Here is a 17,506-nt window from a genome sequence, read left to right as displayed (position 1 = left end):
CTGTTCCTGTTGTATGTTTGCAAACAAAAAGACATGTAGCAAGTATGTACTGTTGGGCTTAAACTTAACAACTAAAACTGGTAGCTTTAAACAGGTTTCATGTTTTGATTGTAGTCACAGCTTTACATGTTCTCAAAACTAATTTAGCCTTTGTTCCTTACTATATATTTTGCATTTATCTTTTATATTTTCATGTTTTGGTTCATAATTGCAATCTTATCTAATTTCAGAGCCTTTCATCACATGGCCATCGGTATGGTTGTCAGCTGCTGTTTCTAGGATTTAAACATTGATTATATACAGATTTTACACATTTCCCTTTGCCCTTTGTAAACCGGAGCCAAAGGTTTTCATAGCTTTCAAGCCAGGCCTCAATGATCTGAGGTCATTATTTGCTATCACCTGAGTGAAGTGTTTATTCTATTGCATGTTATTTATCTCCACGGAGTTAACTGTGTGTGAATTTCTTTTTTTAAAGTGTAGATTCACTGCATGTTACCTATTTTATAAAAGTTTCCGTTTAGGTATTTAAGTTGTCACTTGTCCCTAGTTCAATAAGTCCTGCTTGAAAACTTAACAGCCTATTGTTGCAGAATGTTTGCACAATAAAAGACAACTTACTGCTCTCCGACCTAGTGTCCTTTTTTATGATTGTATTATTCCTTATTCCTGCGTTGTAGTCTAGTAGCTTTGGCGCTTTGCTACATTAGGACCAGCTTTTAACAGTAAAAAAAACAACAGGTAAATAAAAAAACAACAAAGGACAGATACATTTACACAGTTCTGAGCTGTAAAACTTAAAAAAAACTGTTAACCAAAGTGGTACCATAGTAGCTCTACCATTCTTTACCATTGTACTGCTGGCAGTGCTTGTTGTGTGCATGCACCTGTTGTGTGTCTTTGTCTATGCACGGACTGATTAGAAATTCATGGACATAAAAATTCGGCCGCCTTGGTCCTGGTAATGATACTGAAAATATATCATTCATATCCTTATCTGAGTTCACATATTTCTGTCCCCAAAATTCTTCCAATACTTGCGTCTGGATAAATGGCACTTCATTGACTTGACCCCTGCAAAGGTGAAGCTTGCCCGAGGACAAGGCCTGACTGCTGTTTACCTCTGAGAAAGCTGCCGACCGCGCCCGACACTCTGAGCCTGCCTTTATCCATACTGCGTGTGATTAACTACCAGTCTTTTGTCATGGCTATGTGAGTGTAGGTGGGGCTCCTCTTTTGAATTACAGTCATTAACATTAGTCAACGCAGGGAGCCTCTGTGCCTTCAAAGAGAGAGAGAGACCAGGGCCAGCATTAGACTGAACTCTAAATCCAGAAGCCCATTGTGATTTTGAAAAAGATGATTAAATAGTTCAGTCTGTGTGCTATCGAGGTCTGACTATGTGTATCTGATGCTTTCTGTTTTCCCCGAAGTTTCCTTCAGGCTCAGACAGTACAGCTCACAGCCAAGGTGCCCTCCCCCTCTTAAGTACACACACACACACACACACACACACACACACACACACACACACACACACACACACACACACACACACACACACACACACACACACACACGTCTGTTATGTTCAGCACATAAAACGTCACTCAGGCTTCAACAGACAGTCAGGCAGGCTTCAGCACACCCAGAGGCCTGGTTTACAGGAACCCTTGGTTTGTTACTCATTAGACAAGAAGAAAAACATGCGACAATAACAACTGCAGGTCTATTCTTCTTTTACAGTTGAGAGGATCACAAAAGCTGGGAGGCATAAACAAATTAAGAACAAGCTAATTACAATCATTGATTTATCTTCTATTGGCCACACCAGGGCCCAGTGACACTTGCAGGTACGTTTAAATGCTGTTGAATGTGCTGAACAGTTTAGCTTTGCAGACTTCTGACTGACATTAGCAGTGCACTTTTACTTGTGGACGTTTGTTTGGTCGCTCATTCAACAGACTTAGGTGCAGGACACGATCAGTGATTATGTTTGTAAGGTAGCTATGTTGTTCAAAACATGTCCACCAAGATCAATCCAGAAATTTGTATCGGTAAGTTACGGCAAATTGTGTAGTAGAGTGTAATAAAAAATTAAGACAATTTTTTGTTGGCTTCCCAGAAAGGAGCAGTCCTCTCTGGAGCTTTATCCAATCAACAGGCTCCTCTTTGTCAGCTATTACACCAAAGTCTTCCTAAAGAGAAGCGGGGGCGTGTTGAGCTATGAATCAACGTGACAGACGACGCTCATGCATCACTCTGTCTACCACACAAATGCTCAATGAGTGATGGTTAATTTCTGTTTTTTATTTATTGATGTTCCATGTTTTGGAACAGGTCTTGCCCAATTATATAGTGCATTGGTTCATAGAGTTCATATGATGTTATAGTATGCTGGGGGCCCTGCGACTCAGGGTGAAACCCTGTGCAGCTGTTGTGAACAGAGACTGGCGACTAAGTGAAAGTATCAAAGGCAGCAGAAGGGACGTCCCACTCTTTAAACAACAGTCAGAGACAAGTTGAGACTTCTCGTGACAGACGGATAGGAATGCAGTAAAGCCTGAATCATCAAACATCTGACTGATACTGATAACCAAACCTGTGAAGTATTGTGTTGAGGAACAATTTCTGTTTCTTTTAAAGAAATGAAACATTCCAACGTTAACCTGTCCTAACAGTCTTTATTTATTTTGTAAAAAGTTTAGGTTACATCTCGGCCATGTTAAACGCTGTCCTTTCCCGGACTGTAGACGTGTATAGATACATGAGAATTTCTCTCCATCTGCTGGGCAACCATGGATATAACAGTTTGACACATGTTTTGTATGGAAGACTTACATTGGCAGTGTTCATGTATATTTTATTATCTTTACACATAATTAAATGATTCATTTTCTAGAAATCATTTCTGCTACTTGTTTTTTCAAAGTGAAGGAAAGTAAGTTTGATTTCCCTTGTATATGGTATTTGATGGGTGTAAGTCTCAGTTTATGTTGGCTAGTACAAGTGACAACAAATAAACCATTTTTACAATTGCTGTATTATTGTTTTCTTATATTTGAAATAGAAGCAGCGCAGAAACTGATCTACTAAAACATCTCTAGGTGCCAGTTTATAAGTCAGGGGTGGAATGGACAGACCAGTGTAAATAAATATAAATGACTAAACACATGAAAGAGTGTCATGTTTTGATACTTGTTTAAATTAAGCTTATGTAATGTTAAACAAATAAGATTAAATAATCACTTTGTGTATATATATTGTAGTCTTATTTTAAAGTGTTACAAAATTGATAAAGTGCACAAACCACTACACATACACAATCTCTCTCAACTCGTGGTCATTGTTATTTACTTAACTTAAAGCTTTGCAGTTGAAAGCGTTTCAAAGTGACTGATATGTTCGATTTGTTAACTCGGGTTTCTTTTGTCATGTCATGTTTTCACTGAACTGGCGACAGTTTTAACCACCCTTAGTGCAATGTCTCCCAGCATCACCCTGACTGGGGATTTTAATGTTCATTTAAACATTCAACATCCACAATATTTTTACCAAAGATTTTAAAGCAATGTTAGATTGCTTCGACCTAATATATTGTTTTTATAACCCACACAAAGGGCCATATCCTGGACTTAGTTTGTTGTTCCGGTGTTACATCATATAACATCACCTCTGCTGAACTAATCTAAGACCATAAAGCGGTATTATTCAATACCAACCTACCACTCAGTAAATGTAGGGTGCAGCGTACTATATCATACCGCAACATCAGACGTGTTAACCCAGAGGATCTCATCAGTTTAATATATTGAACCTAGTCACTGCTCCCACCTCACTCCCGGATCTAATACTACAATGTATATTGTAGTGGTCCATTATATATATATATATATATATATATATATATATATATTTTTTTTTTTACTTATTTCCCAGCTATGCTCTGGTGCTGAATGTACCGATGTTGTTTTATTATCACAATGTTTTATTAATCTGTTGTTTATTGTGCTTTACCACTGATTTTATACGCTGTAAAATGACCTTGAGTGCCATGAAAGGCGCCACCAAATAAGATGTATTATTATTATTATTATTATTATTATTATTATTTATTATTATTATTATTATTATTATTATTATTATTATGTCTTGTCTGTGTCCGTTCTCTGCAGTAAAGACCAAGTATTCATTTTAACTTTAGCAACCACTGTGAGTAAACTTCATATTTTGTGCCTCACCTGTGTCTTTGACTTTGATTCAGGATCTTGAGAATTGGCTGTTGTTAGGACACATATAGAGCAAATTATGGAATATATGAACTTAACTGTTCTGAATCAGATATTTGATACTTCATGTCCTAACTGATCTTATCTGAGACTTCACAGATCACTTGGACTGACAATACCATTTCAGACAGCTCAAATCCCACCTTAAGCACATATTGCTGTTTACTAGACCACTTCTCTGATCTTAACATAATTTGATACTGTAAACTTGACCTCATCACAGATGTCGCCTTATGAGACAGGCGCCTGGACTGTCCTCCCACAGATCTAGGATGTCCTTGGCTGTTAAGGATTCAGCCTACAGCAACTTCAAGACAGGTTGGGGCTGGAGCACGAGGCAAGAGGAAAGCATGCGGCTTGGAGGACATTTTGATGTGTCACTGCTCTGTGGTGAAAATTGTAGAGCTTGACCTGTAAAGGTAATCAAGTAACTCCAGTGGTGGAACATAACTAAGTACATTTACTCAAGTACTGGACTTGTACTTCAGTACAAGTTTAAAGTAGTTGTACCTGTACTTTACATGAGTTCATTTCCATTCAGGCCACTTTAGGATTTATTAATTTACTAATAATGTTTATTTCTGACTTTACAATTAAAGATTGTACATACAAATCTTACTTTATATGAATATGATACTTCACTTTTCATTAAACTGGCCAGAGGCATAAACAGAGGCAGCTTAATCTTGATCAACTCTACTGAAAAGCTCATTACATGTTTATACACGAGTAATACTATACTGAAGCAGTGTCTTCTATAGTTACACTGACCCCTTTACACTGACCCTTTTCTCAGTATTAAGCATTCAGACTTTTGATTCTTTAAATACATTTTCCTGAATATGTGCCTATTTTTAGCTACATGACCTACTTTCATTTCCATAACATTTTCAATGCAGGACTTTTACTTGTCATAGAGTCTTATACTTAACAGCGTGGCATTATACTTGGGTAAAGGATCTGAATTCTTTCACCACTGAGTTACTCAGTTCACTGGAAGATGTGTAATCATTTTGAGTGAAACCGACATATTAATGTTTCTCTGGATTCGCTGTAACTGTAGGCAAAACACTGTGATTCAATTCCCTGCTGATAACAGTTACACATCAATAAACACAAAAACAAGGCAGGACTGTGGTTCGTCTCCAATTCATTTTATTATGACAGCAGAGATCAGAGCTTCATTTTTCATTTGATACTTTTCCTGCAAAGATATTTATGCCTCATAGTGTTACCTGGATTTTAACACAAGAGAAGGACACTCACCTAGGCAACTGGGAAGAGAACGAAAGACTAATGTAGGGAAAAATAAACATTTGATCAAACTCTGTCATGTCAAGTCAATTTTATGTATACAGGCCAATATTACAAACACAAAATTTTAATATATTCAACAGCCTCACCAACCTGGATGGACAGACGTGCAATAGATTGTGTGTACAGAATAACCAAGATATTTAAGAATCACGACATCCCTACTTTTGACTGAGTCCTCTCCTTTTCAACGTAAAAAGGTAGCTTTAAACGGAGTAGGCCCGTTCAGTCATCCAGTTATGCAACATGTGGAAGTCTTGCCCATGTGGGAGAGATCATTGTAAGGTTACCTCAATTCTAGTAGGTATCCAAAGATCACTGGGTTAAGTGTGACCTAAGCACATACACTCATTCATTTTCACTACACTCTCTTCATACAGAAAGACAATTCTTTTGAATTCCATGTAGCTGTTTCAGTTTCCTGTTGACCCTTTTCACAGGAGAAGTCTTGACTTGTCATAGCAGCTTGTTAATAGTAAAGGAACACATGCTTTTCCAACTACGACAAGTGCAGATGTCTGCTGAGAAAAAGACCTTTATTGTACAGATGTTCTCATAAACAGGTGGGAAGGACGACCTCATTACTGCTGCAGAAATACCATGGTGGTAGAATAACAATGACTTCTAGAGATGACTTTGATAGAATGCTAATTTGTAACAGTAACTAAGTTTTTAAGGAAATTTAATGCTGGCTGGATTACATTTATTATTAATATAATGAGGACATATTATTAATTGACGTATCTGGCAAGTCTCAAAAATGTTGATATTAAATATGTCAGTGACAAGTTCCGCAAAAACATCTGATCTAGCAACAGATTTCAACTTGCAGTGACAACCGATTTATTTCTAGTTATGTTTAGTTACTCATCGCTCTTAGTTGTGCTTATTGAACTGATATAACCACCTTTCACTAACATGAACAAGAGTACATTACCTGACAGGACTCAGGATTCAAACCCTGGTCTGCGGTGTCATAGCCTCCAACGTTGCCTTTGATAATACAGCCATCAATACATTTACCAAAACCTTAGTTGAGGAAGTGTTTTAATAATATATTCATTTAGTTTTGTAGAAATATCAGCATTATCTTTTACAGCAGATTACTTTAATCACACAACCTGTCAAGGATTCTGCCCACTTGTAGCTTTTGGTAATTGAGTTTGGCCGATGCAAACAGACAATGATCTGATCACTCAATCACGATATCATTTTACCTTTTTTAATTGAAATTTTACACAAGTTTCTTTACTATACAAAAGAAGACAGAATTGTGTGTAATCTTTTATTTCAGATAAAAATGTAAAAGTAAGACAATGGAAATAGCTGCAAAATAAACAGATCACATTTCTATACCTTTAATGCTGGAAAATATGCACAAAGTAAACAACAGTTTTGAAAACAGATTTTTATACAAAAATAATTCAAACATTGACTAAAAAACATGAAACGAGGACGTGAGGTGTACAGGACCATACATGAACATATCAATTGCTGTGTAAAAATCTTAAGCACAGACCAAAAAAAAGATTCATATCTATTTCATCTCTGTGCGTCCAGTAGAGATCCGTCCCAGTTGCATTTCTTTAGCTGGCACAAACACTGGCAGCAGCTGTATCAAGAGCAGGCTGTTACACCTCCAAGACTCAAAATGGCCCCCGCTTCCAATCATGGTGATGACCAGAGGTCAGAAACATCTCTGTACCAGATGCACAAAGATAAAATAGATATCAATTTCCACTTTTGACTATGATTGAGGACAAGTGCCCTTCATGAGATGTCAGTCCGTTCCTTTAAGCACAATGATGAATCCCTCCTTGAGGCCTACCTCCCTCTTCTTACCATGGCAATTAAAAATTACTTGGATAAGAAAAAGTAGTTAAGTTTAGAAAGAAACTTGATGCCAACAAGATGCTAACATCGTCTCAGGGTATTGATATGGAAAGTGACAAGCGTAATTTAACAATTAGGACTTCTCCTTCTTCTTCTTTTTCTCCTTCTTCTTCTTCTTCTTTTTGGGTGATTTTGCTTTCTGCGTCTTTCCTTTGTCTTCGTCACTACTATCACTGCTTTCATCTCTTTGTCTGTTGCCCTTGGATGATTTTTCCTTGCCGGCCTCGTCTTCCACTTTGACTTTGCTATGGCTTCCGACGGTCTGCTCCTTGTTCACCTCCTCCTTGACCCTGGCGTTTGGAGGAGGCGTCAGTCCACGGGACACCGTTATGAGCATCCTCTCCTTCCTCATCTCCTCTTTCAAGGAGACGTTATCCTGCCCAGCCCTTGGGCCTCTGCAGTTGTCGTGGTGTTTGCTTCTGTGATCCCTTTCGTCCCTCCAGTCTCGCTGGTGGTCTCGGTGATTCCTGTGGTCTGCGGTGTCCCTGCCGTGACCGTAGTCCCTCTGATCTGCCCTCCTGTCTGAGGGGTGTGGGTGCTGGGTACTGTTGCTAAACTGGTGCGATTGTCCCTTGCTGTCTCCAGCAGGTTTTTCCTGCACTTTCTGCTGAAAACACATAAAAACAATTTTGCAGCATGATGATAACGAAACCAAAGAGTTAATGGCAACCCTAACACAGAGGTGCTCACCATACCCCATAGTATGATATTTTTTACTTTTCATGAAATGTCAATGTTGTCCCGAGAGTAGACTTGTCTAATAGTAGCCATGGATTTATACCCCTCAACTAGAGAATAAAACAATAAAACAAAATCTTCTTTTTACACATTTATAAGCAATTAAAAGCATTCTGCTTGTCTGGTATGAACAGGAGCTCATGGTGTTTGCCAACTTGAAGACGCTCTATATTCCATTATCCTGCCTCCTGCTGCCACACTAAGTTTAATTCAGGTCTATGAAGTGGACAGTTTGTCCACCTTGTCGCCTCTTAACAACATCTTTGAGTGTGGACATTCTGAACACAGAAACACTTTTCACGGTTTAGTGTTTTTAAAGATCACGGAGATCTTCCCCGTCGCTTTCAGATTATATTGTTTCAAAAAGTCTATTTATATCTAACAAATCCTATAAAAACACCAAAACCGACAATTCATTAATAGGTTACCTTCTGGTTCACACTCAAGAAATAAATCATTAAAAATGGCTCATACATAGTTTCATGTAAACATGATTCAGTAATTTAACAGCTGGTCAACGTTACTTACACAGAAAGGAAAAAGTGCCTTTGTTGGGGACTATTTTCAACCAGGGAGAATTTATAGCAGCAGGACTTAGTATGTGGGATGAAGTCCAAATAAACTACAGTGTTTGAGTTCATGGTAATGAAGGAACAATCATTTGTTTCTAATTGAGCTCTATGGCACAGAGGAAAAATAAATCAGGCTTTTGATACACAATACTTGTTAGTTGATACATGCTGGTTGGTTTTGGTCATTTCATGGGATTTTTTGACAGTAAAATATCACCACACAGAGGTAAACATGAACTATACTTACACTGCTTGAGTTACTAAGGCGGTGGATTGCTGCATGGTTTTCAGCACTATTCAAATCTCCAAGGAACTCCTCACATTTCTGGCAGTAAAACCCAATTACTGGACTCAGAAAACTCAAACCTGCAAAGAAACAAGAAAGGCAGTGAAGCATATGGAGTATTTTAGAGTGTGGAAGGCACTAAAGACAACAGGAAGCATAGGATTGCCATTGGAGAAACTGCTTTACCATCCTGTTTCAACAATCCTTCCAGTTCTTTCATCAAGGATTCCATTTTACTCATTCTGGCTTGTTTTTCATTTTTCCTTTCCTCATCGCTACCTGCCTGGGAAACAAAAGAAACAGTTTCAAAATGAAAGGCTTTCACTATTCTTTAATGATTTCAACGTTATCATTCAGATGTCTAGTAGCCAGTGACTCAGCTTGGAAATCCATTACCTTGTGTTTATCAAAGGATGTCTGAGATGTGCCACTGCCATCGCTTTTTTCACGCTTCTCCTTTGTTGCTTGAAGAAGAAAAAACAACAAAATAATCCTGTATATTACATCCAAAGCATTAAACAGTAAAGACAGAAGATAAATCATCAAGCCAGATGGCATCAGTTTCCAACTTATTGGGTACACAACTGAATGTGGAGTTCAGCTCTCACAAAATCTCATCTTTGACAACTGGAGAGAAACAGATCCAAAATCAGCATAACACATCTTCATGATTTTCAATGAGACATCAGTCAAAATGAGATATTCCATCGTCTGCCATTTCCGCTACTGGGGATAGTAACAGCGAAGGACTTCCAATGATACTATTTGGTAGCTGAGGATAGCTACCGATAGCTTTCAGGGAGAACAAAAGCGCTATTCTCTTCCTGTTTTGATGGCGCCATGGTTGATGCACTTTATTAGTGCCATAAAGGAAGCCTTCATTTCGCTATTACAGGGAACTAATCTAAATGCTAATGGTGTCAATATTCTATAGATTAGATTGTGCATCAGCATTTACTTCAAAAATGTTTAGAAATCATGTCTATTTGAACTTTTACAGACACAGCTCAATCTTTTGGCACAACCAAGGGTCATTCAAAATACCAAACTCAGTCAACAATGTTGATCGCAGTGTGAAGTCATGGTTAGTAAATGTTTAAGGCTGTAGTTGACTGACCTTTGATCAGTGACTGTAAAGACTCCAGAGCCTGCCGAACAGTGGGGTTACTCAGTGCCGGCAATGCTAAGCCCGCTACTGTTCGGTCTGAAGCAGGAAGTGCAGGAGACGGCTGAGTCCCCTCCTTTGACCCCTGAATCTTAACCATGATCTCGCTGACGTCTGCTGTGTCCAGACTTTTTAATATGTTCCTGATCTTCTCACACTCACTTCTGTCCAGATTGGCAGAGGCTGCACTTGAGGAAGTCATTTGAAGGGGCTGCTTCAGATCAAGCAGATCCCCAAAGCTGCTGAATATGGACTTGCTCTGATGATTTTGTTGACTGCCTGAACTAGCCATTTCCTGTAGTTTGGCATGTTCCATCTGGGAAAAGGATGCAAAGTGTGCGGTGGAGGATTTATTGGCCTGTTTTCCTCCAGTGTCTTCATTCCCATACAAAAATGACTCTTCATCTTCAAGCTCATCCTCTTTCAGGACTGCAGAGTCTCCCTGACTCTGCACCTGGAGCCAAGAGAAGTCACTGCCTACTCTGTCATGGGGAAGGAGCATACTATCATTTTCCAACGATGTTGAGTTCTTATTACTGTCATGCTGCTGATGTCTGTGCTCGTTAGGCACACACCCCACTTTTTTGCTTTCATCTGAGGCCTGTACAGAAGAGATCAAAACAAAGACATACAGTTGACAGGTGGTATCTCATCACTTTGTAGCCTAGCTAAAAACTCGATGTTAAGGGATATAAAGAGGTCCAGCCAAGTTTATCCACGCAGCGTTTTATATCCAATATTCGCTCCGCTTTTGGTGTGATCACGGCATTACTCTGCATGAATAGACCACACACTAGCTGCAGTTTGAAGTATTGTATTTGTGCTTGCACAATGTATTTGAAAGAAAAATCTTTTATAGTGTGATATTTCTACACTTCCTAAAACTGTCTGTGTGCAGCACATACATCTAAAATACAGTTTCAGGTCACAAATCTGTTGTCTTTCCTTATTAAATAATGTATTATATAGAAGCTCATTATTTTATTACAGAATAATTATTAATACATTTTCCCCAGAAGCCAATATGTTCTTCTAACTGGTCTTTTTGTAGTGATAGCTGTTAATATTATCACTTCATTATATCGAATTTCAAGTGAAGGTGGTGGGGCAGCATCGTACTGCTAGCAATATTCAAATATGGCATATGGCTTCAATACAGGCATTCAGAGACACTGATGCTAATCCTGAGTTGTACACTCAAAAGCAAAAGCAAAACTGGCCTTAAGTAGCTGGCACTCCATCTGGTATCAAACCATGAGTTTTATAGTCATAATCTCCACTGGGAGTATCCAATTTTTCTACAAACAGCAGCTTATATTATTAGAGGAATATGATGGATATTATAGTCACATAGTTTTTGGGCGCGATAAACTGCAAATTTGGTACTCTCTAAACTTGGGGTCTCATTTATAAAGCTGTGCTTAGGATCCATACCAAATGGACCTGCACACAAAAGTCACACAAAAGACAGAAATGGCCCCAACAAAAATATTTCCATTTAAAAATCACAATCAATTTAAAAGTGTGTGCATGTGAACGAGCCCAATACTGCTCTCATAATTAACCATAAATGGTTAAAAGCAAATCTTTCATGAACATTGATATAGCAATTACTCCATGGGGAGGTTTGCATCGGTTTAGAGGTTTAAGAAGCTGGTTGACTGACTTGATGCAGTCAACTAGGGATGTCACGAAAACCCAACGAAAATGTGACTGTACTTGCTTTTCTACAGTACTGCAGCTACCGTAGGTACCACTCCAGACTAACAGCGCCTTAAACCTGAAAGGACGCCAAAAAACTATTGATGTGTCTAAGGGACGCATCCTTTTCCCCCCGATAATGCTACATTACAACATATCCGTGTTGAAATTGTAAGAAGTCAGTTAACGTTAGCACAGTCCTGCTCGGCTAAATAATAAAGCTAACAGCTTAAGTTAATGGCGGTTACATCTAGTTACATGTAGTGTTGCGCGGTAAACTGATACTGGAGTGGTATGTCAACATCTCATTGATGTTTGGAATTAAGAATGTTTTTATCTATGTAATCAAGTTCCATAGAGTAGGTCTTGAGTTAATTTAATGCAGCTAAAATAAAGTAAAGTCCTTGGAAAAGGTCAATACTATCTTTTACCCAATAAATGATCTTACTAGAAACACTATATATACTTCTGTGTATAGCTTATACATCCTTGTAGTCTTGAAACACAATTTTTTTGCCAATTTACGCCGATAAGTAACTGAAGCATGACACTTTAGAGAATAAAGGATAAGCTCTACCTGAATAGTGAGGATGGCATCTTTGAGGGTGGGCAACCGCTCTTCCAGTTCTTTGCTGTTCATGACCAGCTTCAGTCCTTCCAACAGGCTATTCCCTGTCAAATTACTCCTGCTGCCAACACTGCCACTGTGGCTCCTCCTTCTCTTTGGCTCTGTGCCATGGCTCTTTTCACTGCCGTTACTTCTTGACCTGGACTTCCTAACCCGGTTCTTGCTCCGCACATGACTCTTCTTCTTGCTTCGGCTATGGCTTTGACTCCTACTGCGAGGCCTGCTTCTGCTTCTCGCCCTGCTTTTGCTTCTCGCCCTGCTTTTGCTTCTCGCCCTGCTTTTGCTTCTCGCTCTGCTTTTGCTTCTCGCTCTGCTTTTGCTTCTCGCCCTGCTTTTGCTTCTCGCCCTGCTTTTGCTTCTCGCTCTGCTTTTGCTCCTTGCTCGGCTTCTGCTGGATGCTCGGCTTTTGCTTCGTGCACGACTCTTTGCTCTAGATTTGCTGTGGCTTGGACTACTGCTTTTGCTCCTGGTCACCTGCTTCTGGAACTCAGAGTCTGATTGGATGACGTCTTTCAGGATATTAGCCGACTTAAATGCTTCAGCCAGGTTGTATGCCATGTTCCCTTTGAGATAGTCTGGGAGAGGCTTGTTGGCTGCGATGCATCTCAGGAATTCCTCGCCAGCCTGTTCACTGAAAAGCAGCATGCATGTTCTTCAAACGACAGCAAACTCAAAATATACATTAAAACATTATTAGACTTACAAAAACATTTCATCAACATTTACACATGTATACCTGCTGTCTGGAGGATGATGTTCCACAGGAATGGGATTCCACTGTGGGACTTGAATGCGAAGTGGTTTTGCAGGAGGGCCAATCTGCTGGCTCCCACCAAAAGCATTCATTGGACTACCATCTATGGAGAAGCTGCTAAAATGGGGCTGAGAGTATTCAGAATTCATGTTATAACGGCAATGGCATATTTAAAATACTTAATTAATTTACAAATTATAAATGATTTGTATAAAAATTTGAATTTGTAAAAAATTACAAATGAAAAATAATTTGTAAAGAAAAGGGACAGCTGTACATGTTAAAGATATTTTATTATTTTATAATTTGAGTACTAAGTGTACACTGAATACTTTTTAAATCTGTGGTCATTACACAGTGTACAGTACATTTTATAATTTCCCTGGGAGTCACAGCAAATGACATGCTTAACAGCTAGAATATCAACAACATCAACTGAAATAAATAACACTGGTGAACACCTTAAATGAAAAAGGCATGTCCTAAAAATGCAATGCTGTGTCAAGTTTGCAGTTTCTTCCTTTGTAAATCAATAAACTGCAAACATTAGGTAACCATTTTTTGCAGGAAACTAGTTTACTTTGTATGTTTGAATTTATGAAAGCTGTAAGTAATCTTTGGCTTTTAGTTAAGAAATCGTGGAACAATGTATTGGGCTGAATTTTAGATATTTGTGGAAGAGATTAGAAAGAAATAAAAGCTGGATGAGAGTAATCCCATACACATTAAACACCAGGTTCTTAATAATAAAACAATGAATTGTTTGTTGTCCCATTTTGTGTATATTATTTTTGATAAATTGTGATAGAAGTGATCAATCCTTGAGACTGAGTATGATGTGATTGATAGCATTTTGAAATGTAGAGCTTGAAGACCAGACTATAAAACTTGGAAGGCGTCGTTGTTTCCTCACAGTTGTTGGGTATGAGAATGTAAACACAATCACAAACTAACGCATCACCCAGATGCGGGACGAGGAAAATGCAAACCGGAGCCCAACTCCTCACCGCACTGCTTTCAAGTAGCCTTTACGTAGACGCAAACGCAGATTGAGACAAAACAAATTATTAAAGCAATCTGCATTTACGTTGGCATATAGCCAAGGTGGAACTAATTGCAACACTTCATTTTTTCAGTGTTCGTAAAGTAAAATACAAACGTGTTTGACATGCTCCTTGTTTTTATAATGGAAACAGTTTATCAAAGTTGCTAGTGGACAAGATATTGCTTCAGTCCCCAAAAAATAGATTTTCTGTTTTGACCCAGAGAGAACCTAATGCATTTGTTGTTTTTTTTCCTGTTGCATCAAATTTGCACCGAGCCGTGAATTCTGAACCCGGGTATGAACTGTGACATCGGTGTACTGTGGCACCTGTAGTAGCAACCAAATGTCTGACTATTACTGAATATAGCTGGATATATACGTGCCACAAGGGGTACAGCAGTCAAGTTTTGATCAACTTTATTTTATATGTACCCCCAAGTAGTTATGCTTACATTATTTTATTTGCCCGGTGATACAGAGCAATTAATGGGAAGGTTTGCGTCATTACTCAGGGCAATCGCTGTTTTTACATCTTTTATTCACTGTGAAGTGAACAGAGAACACAAGGTAGATCTGCATTATTAAAAAGATGTCCACTTCTCAAAATCGCATTGGACACTTAAAGCAGAAAACACGACACAGCTCCTGCAGTCTGGTAACAGTGTAGTCGCGAGTGGTTACATTGTGGAGGAGGTGCACATCAGCTACCAAGTAGCTAGCCGTAACCCCTTAACACACAACTATAAATCCAGCATATGGAAATGCTTGTCAGAGAACGGTAGTAGTTCAATTTGTAGCATGTTGCCATTGCTGAGATCATGGGACCAGAGAAAAGACTAAATGGACCAGCTTAAAGAAAGACAGTAAACACGTCTCCTTTATAACTTTTTGATATATTTAGTACAAACATTGTAAAATCCCATTGTGAACAAATCAAAAGGTTGATACACATAGTGTAAATGAAATAAATGATACAATTTATATTATGTATAAAAGACTTATGGAAGCGTGAAGTGGTAAAATTATATAAACTTAATTTACTGTCTCTTAATATCTCTAATTGTACTTGAAACTGAGTAACTGACACGGCCATTTTTGAGGGAAAGAGCTGGAGAGTCCAAAATGGAGTCAGCTATCCTAGCTTATTGAGTAAAGATAGCAAGCTCACTAGCTCAGAGAGCTTTTTTCCCTCTTCAATAACTGCATGGGTGAATAAAAGGCCATGTGAAAAGAAGCACAAGCTATTTTGACAGACTTGCGGTTAGATTTTTCTAACCGTGTTAACTTGCCAGCTTCAGTAGCTAACCAACTAACCAGCAAAGTTTGGAAATGATCAATTTGATCAAACGAAAATACATCAAAAGGAAAAGACAAACAAACAACAACAAAAAACATATGTAAGAAGTGTAGAAATGTCAAAAGATATTCTATTGATCCATTTCTCTTTAGACAGTGATGTAGGGTAAGGTAAAGGTCTACGATGCAGGATTTTTCCTAAAGAACAATGTATAGATCCCTCTCAATCATCACTTATGACCCTGAGCATGGTTTCATCCAAGTACAAAGGGGTACCTTCAAAATCACAGTAAAGCAGCAGTGTACTTTCTTTTGTGGATCTGCAACTTCTCTTTCTCTTTTTCCAGCTATAGAGGAATGCTGCATCACTTCTCTACCAGGTCCAATGGCTCTGCCAATCCTTGATTGTTTTTTTTTTTTACTACAAAATATGGGAATCAATGTAAAGGACATACTGATTATTGATCACATATAAGATTGATAAAAACATACATGCATCACAATATAATAAATTCTACGACATAAGTGACACAAAATAGAAGTGTTAAATGAATGTTATAGTAGTAATTGTAAAAAAAGCTATAACCACTAATATTTAAAATGACTCTTTAGTCTAGTCTTTTAGGTTCCATAGATGTAATAGCTGGCTAGGAATAAGCAGGGCTCACAAACAACCTGGTCTATTTTTCTTTTAAAAAGGAACAAAATTCAACTGACTTACCCATCTCGATGTAATCAGGTATATTGTACTGCAAGGTCCAAGTGGTTGATCCGGAATGTGCTGACAAATCTGACCTTATGCATATATATATATATACATATATATATATATATATATATATATATATATATATATATATATATATATATATATATATATATATATATATATATATATATATATATATATATATATATATATATATATACATATATATATATATATATATATATATATATATATATATATATATATATATATATATATATATATATATATATATATATATAATATATATATATATATATAATATATATATATATATATATATATAATATATATATATATATATATATATATATATATATATATATACATATATATATAATATATATAATATATATATATATATATATACTACCTTCGTGGGTCACTTTTGTCCCTTAAAATGCGACACGTTATAATATAAATGTAAACAAGACGTGATGCAGTGCATCCAGGTGACCCTCTGTCTCACAGTCATATCAGCTACACAGGTGTGCTAGCATAACTAGCTACATGCTAGCATAACTAGCTACATGCTAGCATAACTAGCTACATGCTAGCATAACTAGCTACATGCTAGCATAACTAGCATAACTAGCATGTAGTTAGCTGAGCTAGCCTCATTAGCTGTCTGGTACGTACGCTGATGAAAGGCTCTCTCTGCGGTCTGTGGTGGAGGAAACGGTTATCCGAGGCCGAGAACGGTCCGGGTCCAGGTCCAGGTGGGAAGTGTCCCAGGGGAGGAACACTCCAGGGCCCCCGGGGTCTGAAGGGAGGGCCATGAACAGGTTCAGGGTTCCCTGGACGGTACATGTTGGTATCACAAACTAAAGACACTCAATTAAAGGAGAGCGCTGTCCATTCATGTGTGTGTTTCAGATGTTGTGCCACCGGAAGCACAACAGCAACCCAGGACTACATCCGGGGTATTGCGTTCAGAAGGGCCACGCTGGGTCGACACACTTTAAATAATCTGCAAAATCTAAAAATGAATGTGTGTAGTATGACTGACATGATATATTATTTAAAATATGCTTGATCAAGAATATTCAAACAAGC

The 17,506-nt window shown here is 38.0% G+C and overlaps 1 protein-coding gene across 2 annotated transcripts; it reads right to left on the bottom strand.

The window, feature by feature from the left end:
- Positions 1-6,338: 6,338 nt before the first annotated feature.
- Positions 6,339-17,334, bottom strand: si:ch211-195b21.5 (uncharacterized). 2 transcript variants are annotated; one of them, XM_054600715.1, is made up of 8 exons: positions 17,090-17,334; positions 13,323-13,468; positions 12,536-13,217; positions 10,210-10,858; positions 9,489-9,556; positions 9,279-9,375; positions 9,054-9,172; positions 6,339-8,103 (listed from the first exon to the last, which is right to left on the bottom strand). In XM_054600715.1, exons 1-8 carry the CDS (start codon positions 17,258-17,260, stop codon positions 7,570-7,572), a joined length of 2,466 nt encoding a protein of 821 aa, XP_054456690.1. In that variant the 5' UTR covers positions 17,261-17,334; the 3' UTR covers positions 6,339-7,569. The 2 variants fall into 2 exon arrangements, with proteins under 2 accessions (XP_054456690.1, XP_054456691.1); XM_054600716.1 differs by having other exon boundaries at positions 6,339-8,100.
- Positions 17,335-17,506: the final 172 nt, after the last annotated feature.

The sequence above is a fragment of the Anoplopoma fimbria genome, chromosome 6 (genome assembly GCF_027596085.1).
Source record: "Anoplopoma fimbria isolate UVic2021 breed Golden Eagle Sablefish chromosome 6, Afim_UVic_2022, whole genome shotgun sequence".
Taxonomy (NCBI): Eukaryota; Metazoa; Chordata; class Actinopteri; order Perciformes; family Anoplopomatidae; genus Anoplopoma; species Anoplopoma fimbria.
The sequence above is the reverse complement of the archived record's forward strand: the minus strand, read 5'-3'. Positions and strand labels throughout refer to the sequence as shown.

Bases quoted from the DNA above. Each gene is read 5' to 3' on its own strand.
- si:ch211-195b21.5 (XM_054600715.1), bottom strand. From the start codon at position 17,260: ATGTACCGTCCAGGGAACCCTGAACCTGTTCATGGCCCTCCCTTCAGA. The intron at 13,218-13,322 runs GTATACATGTGT...GCTGCTTTTCAG, and splicing joins CATCATCCTCCAGACAGCAG to TGAACAGGCTGGCGAGGAAT. The intron at 10,859-12,535 runs GTAGAGCTTATC...TCTTCTGTACAG, and splicing joins ATGCCATCCTCACTATTCAG to GCCTCAGATGAAAGCAAAAA.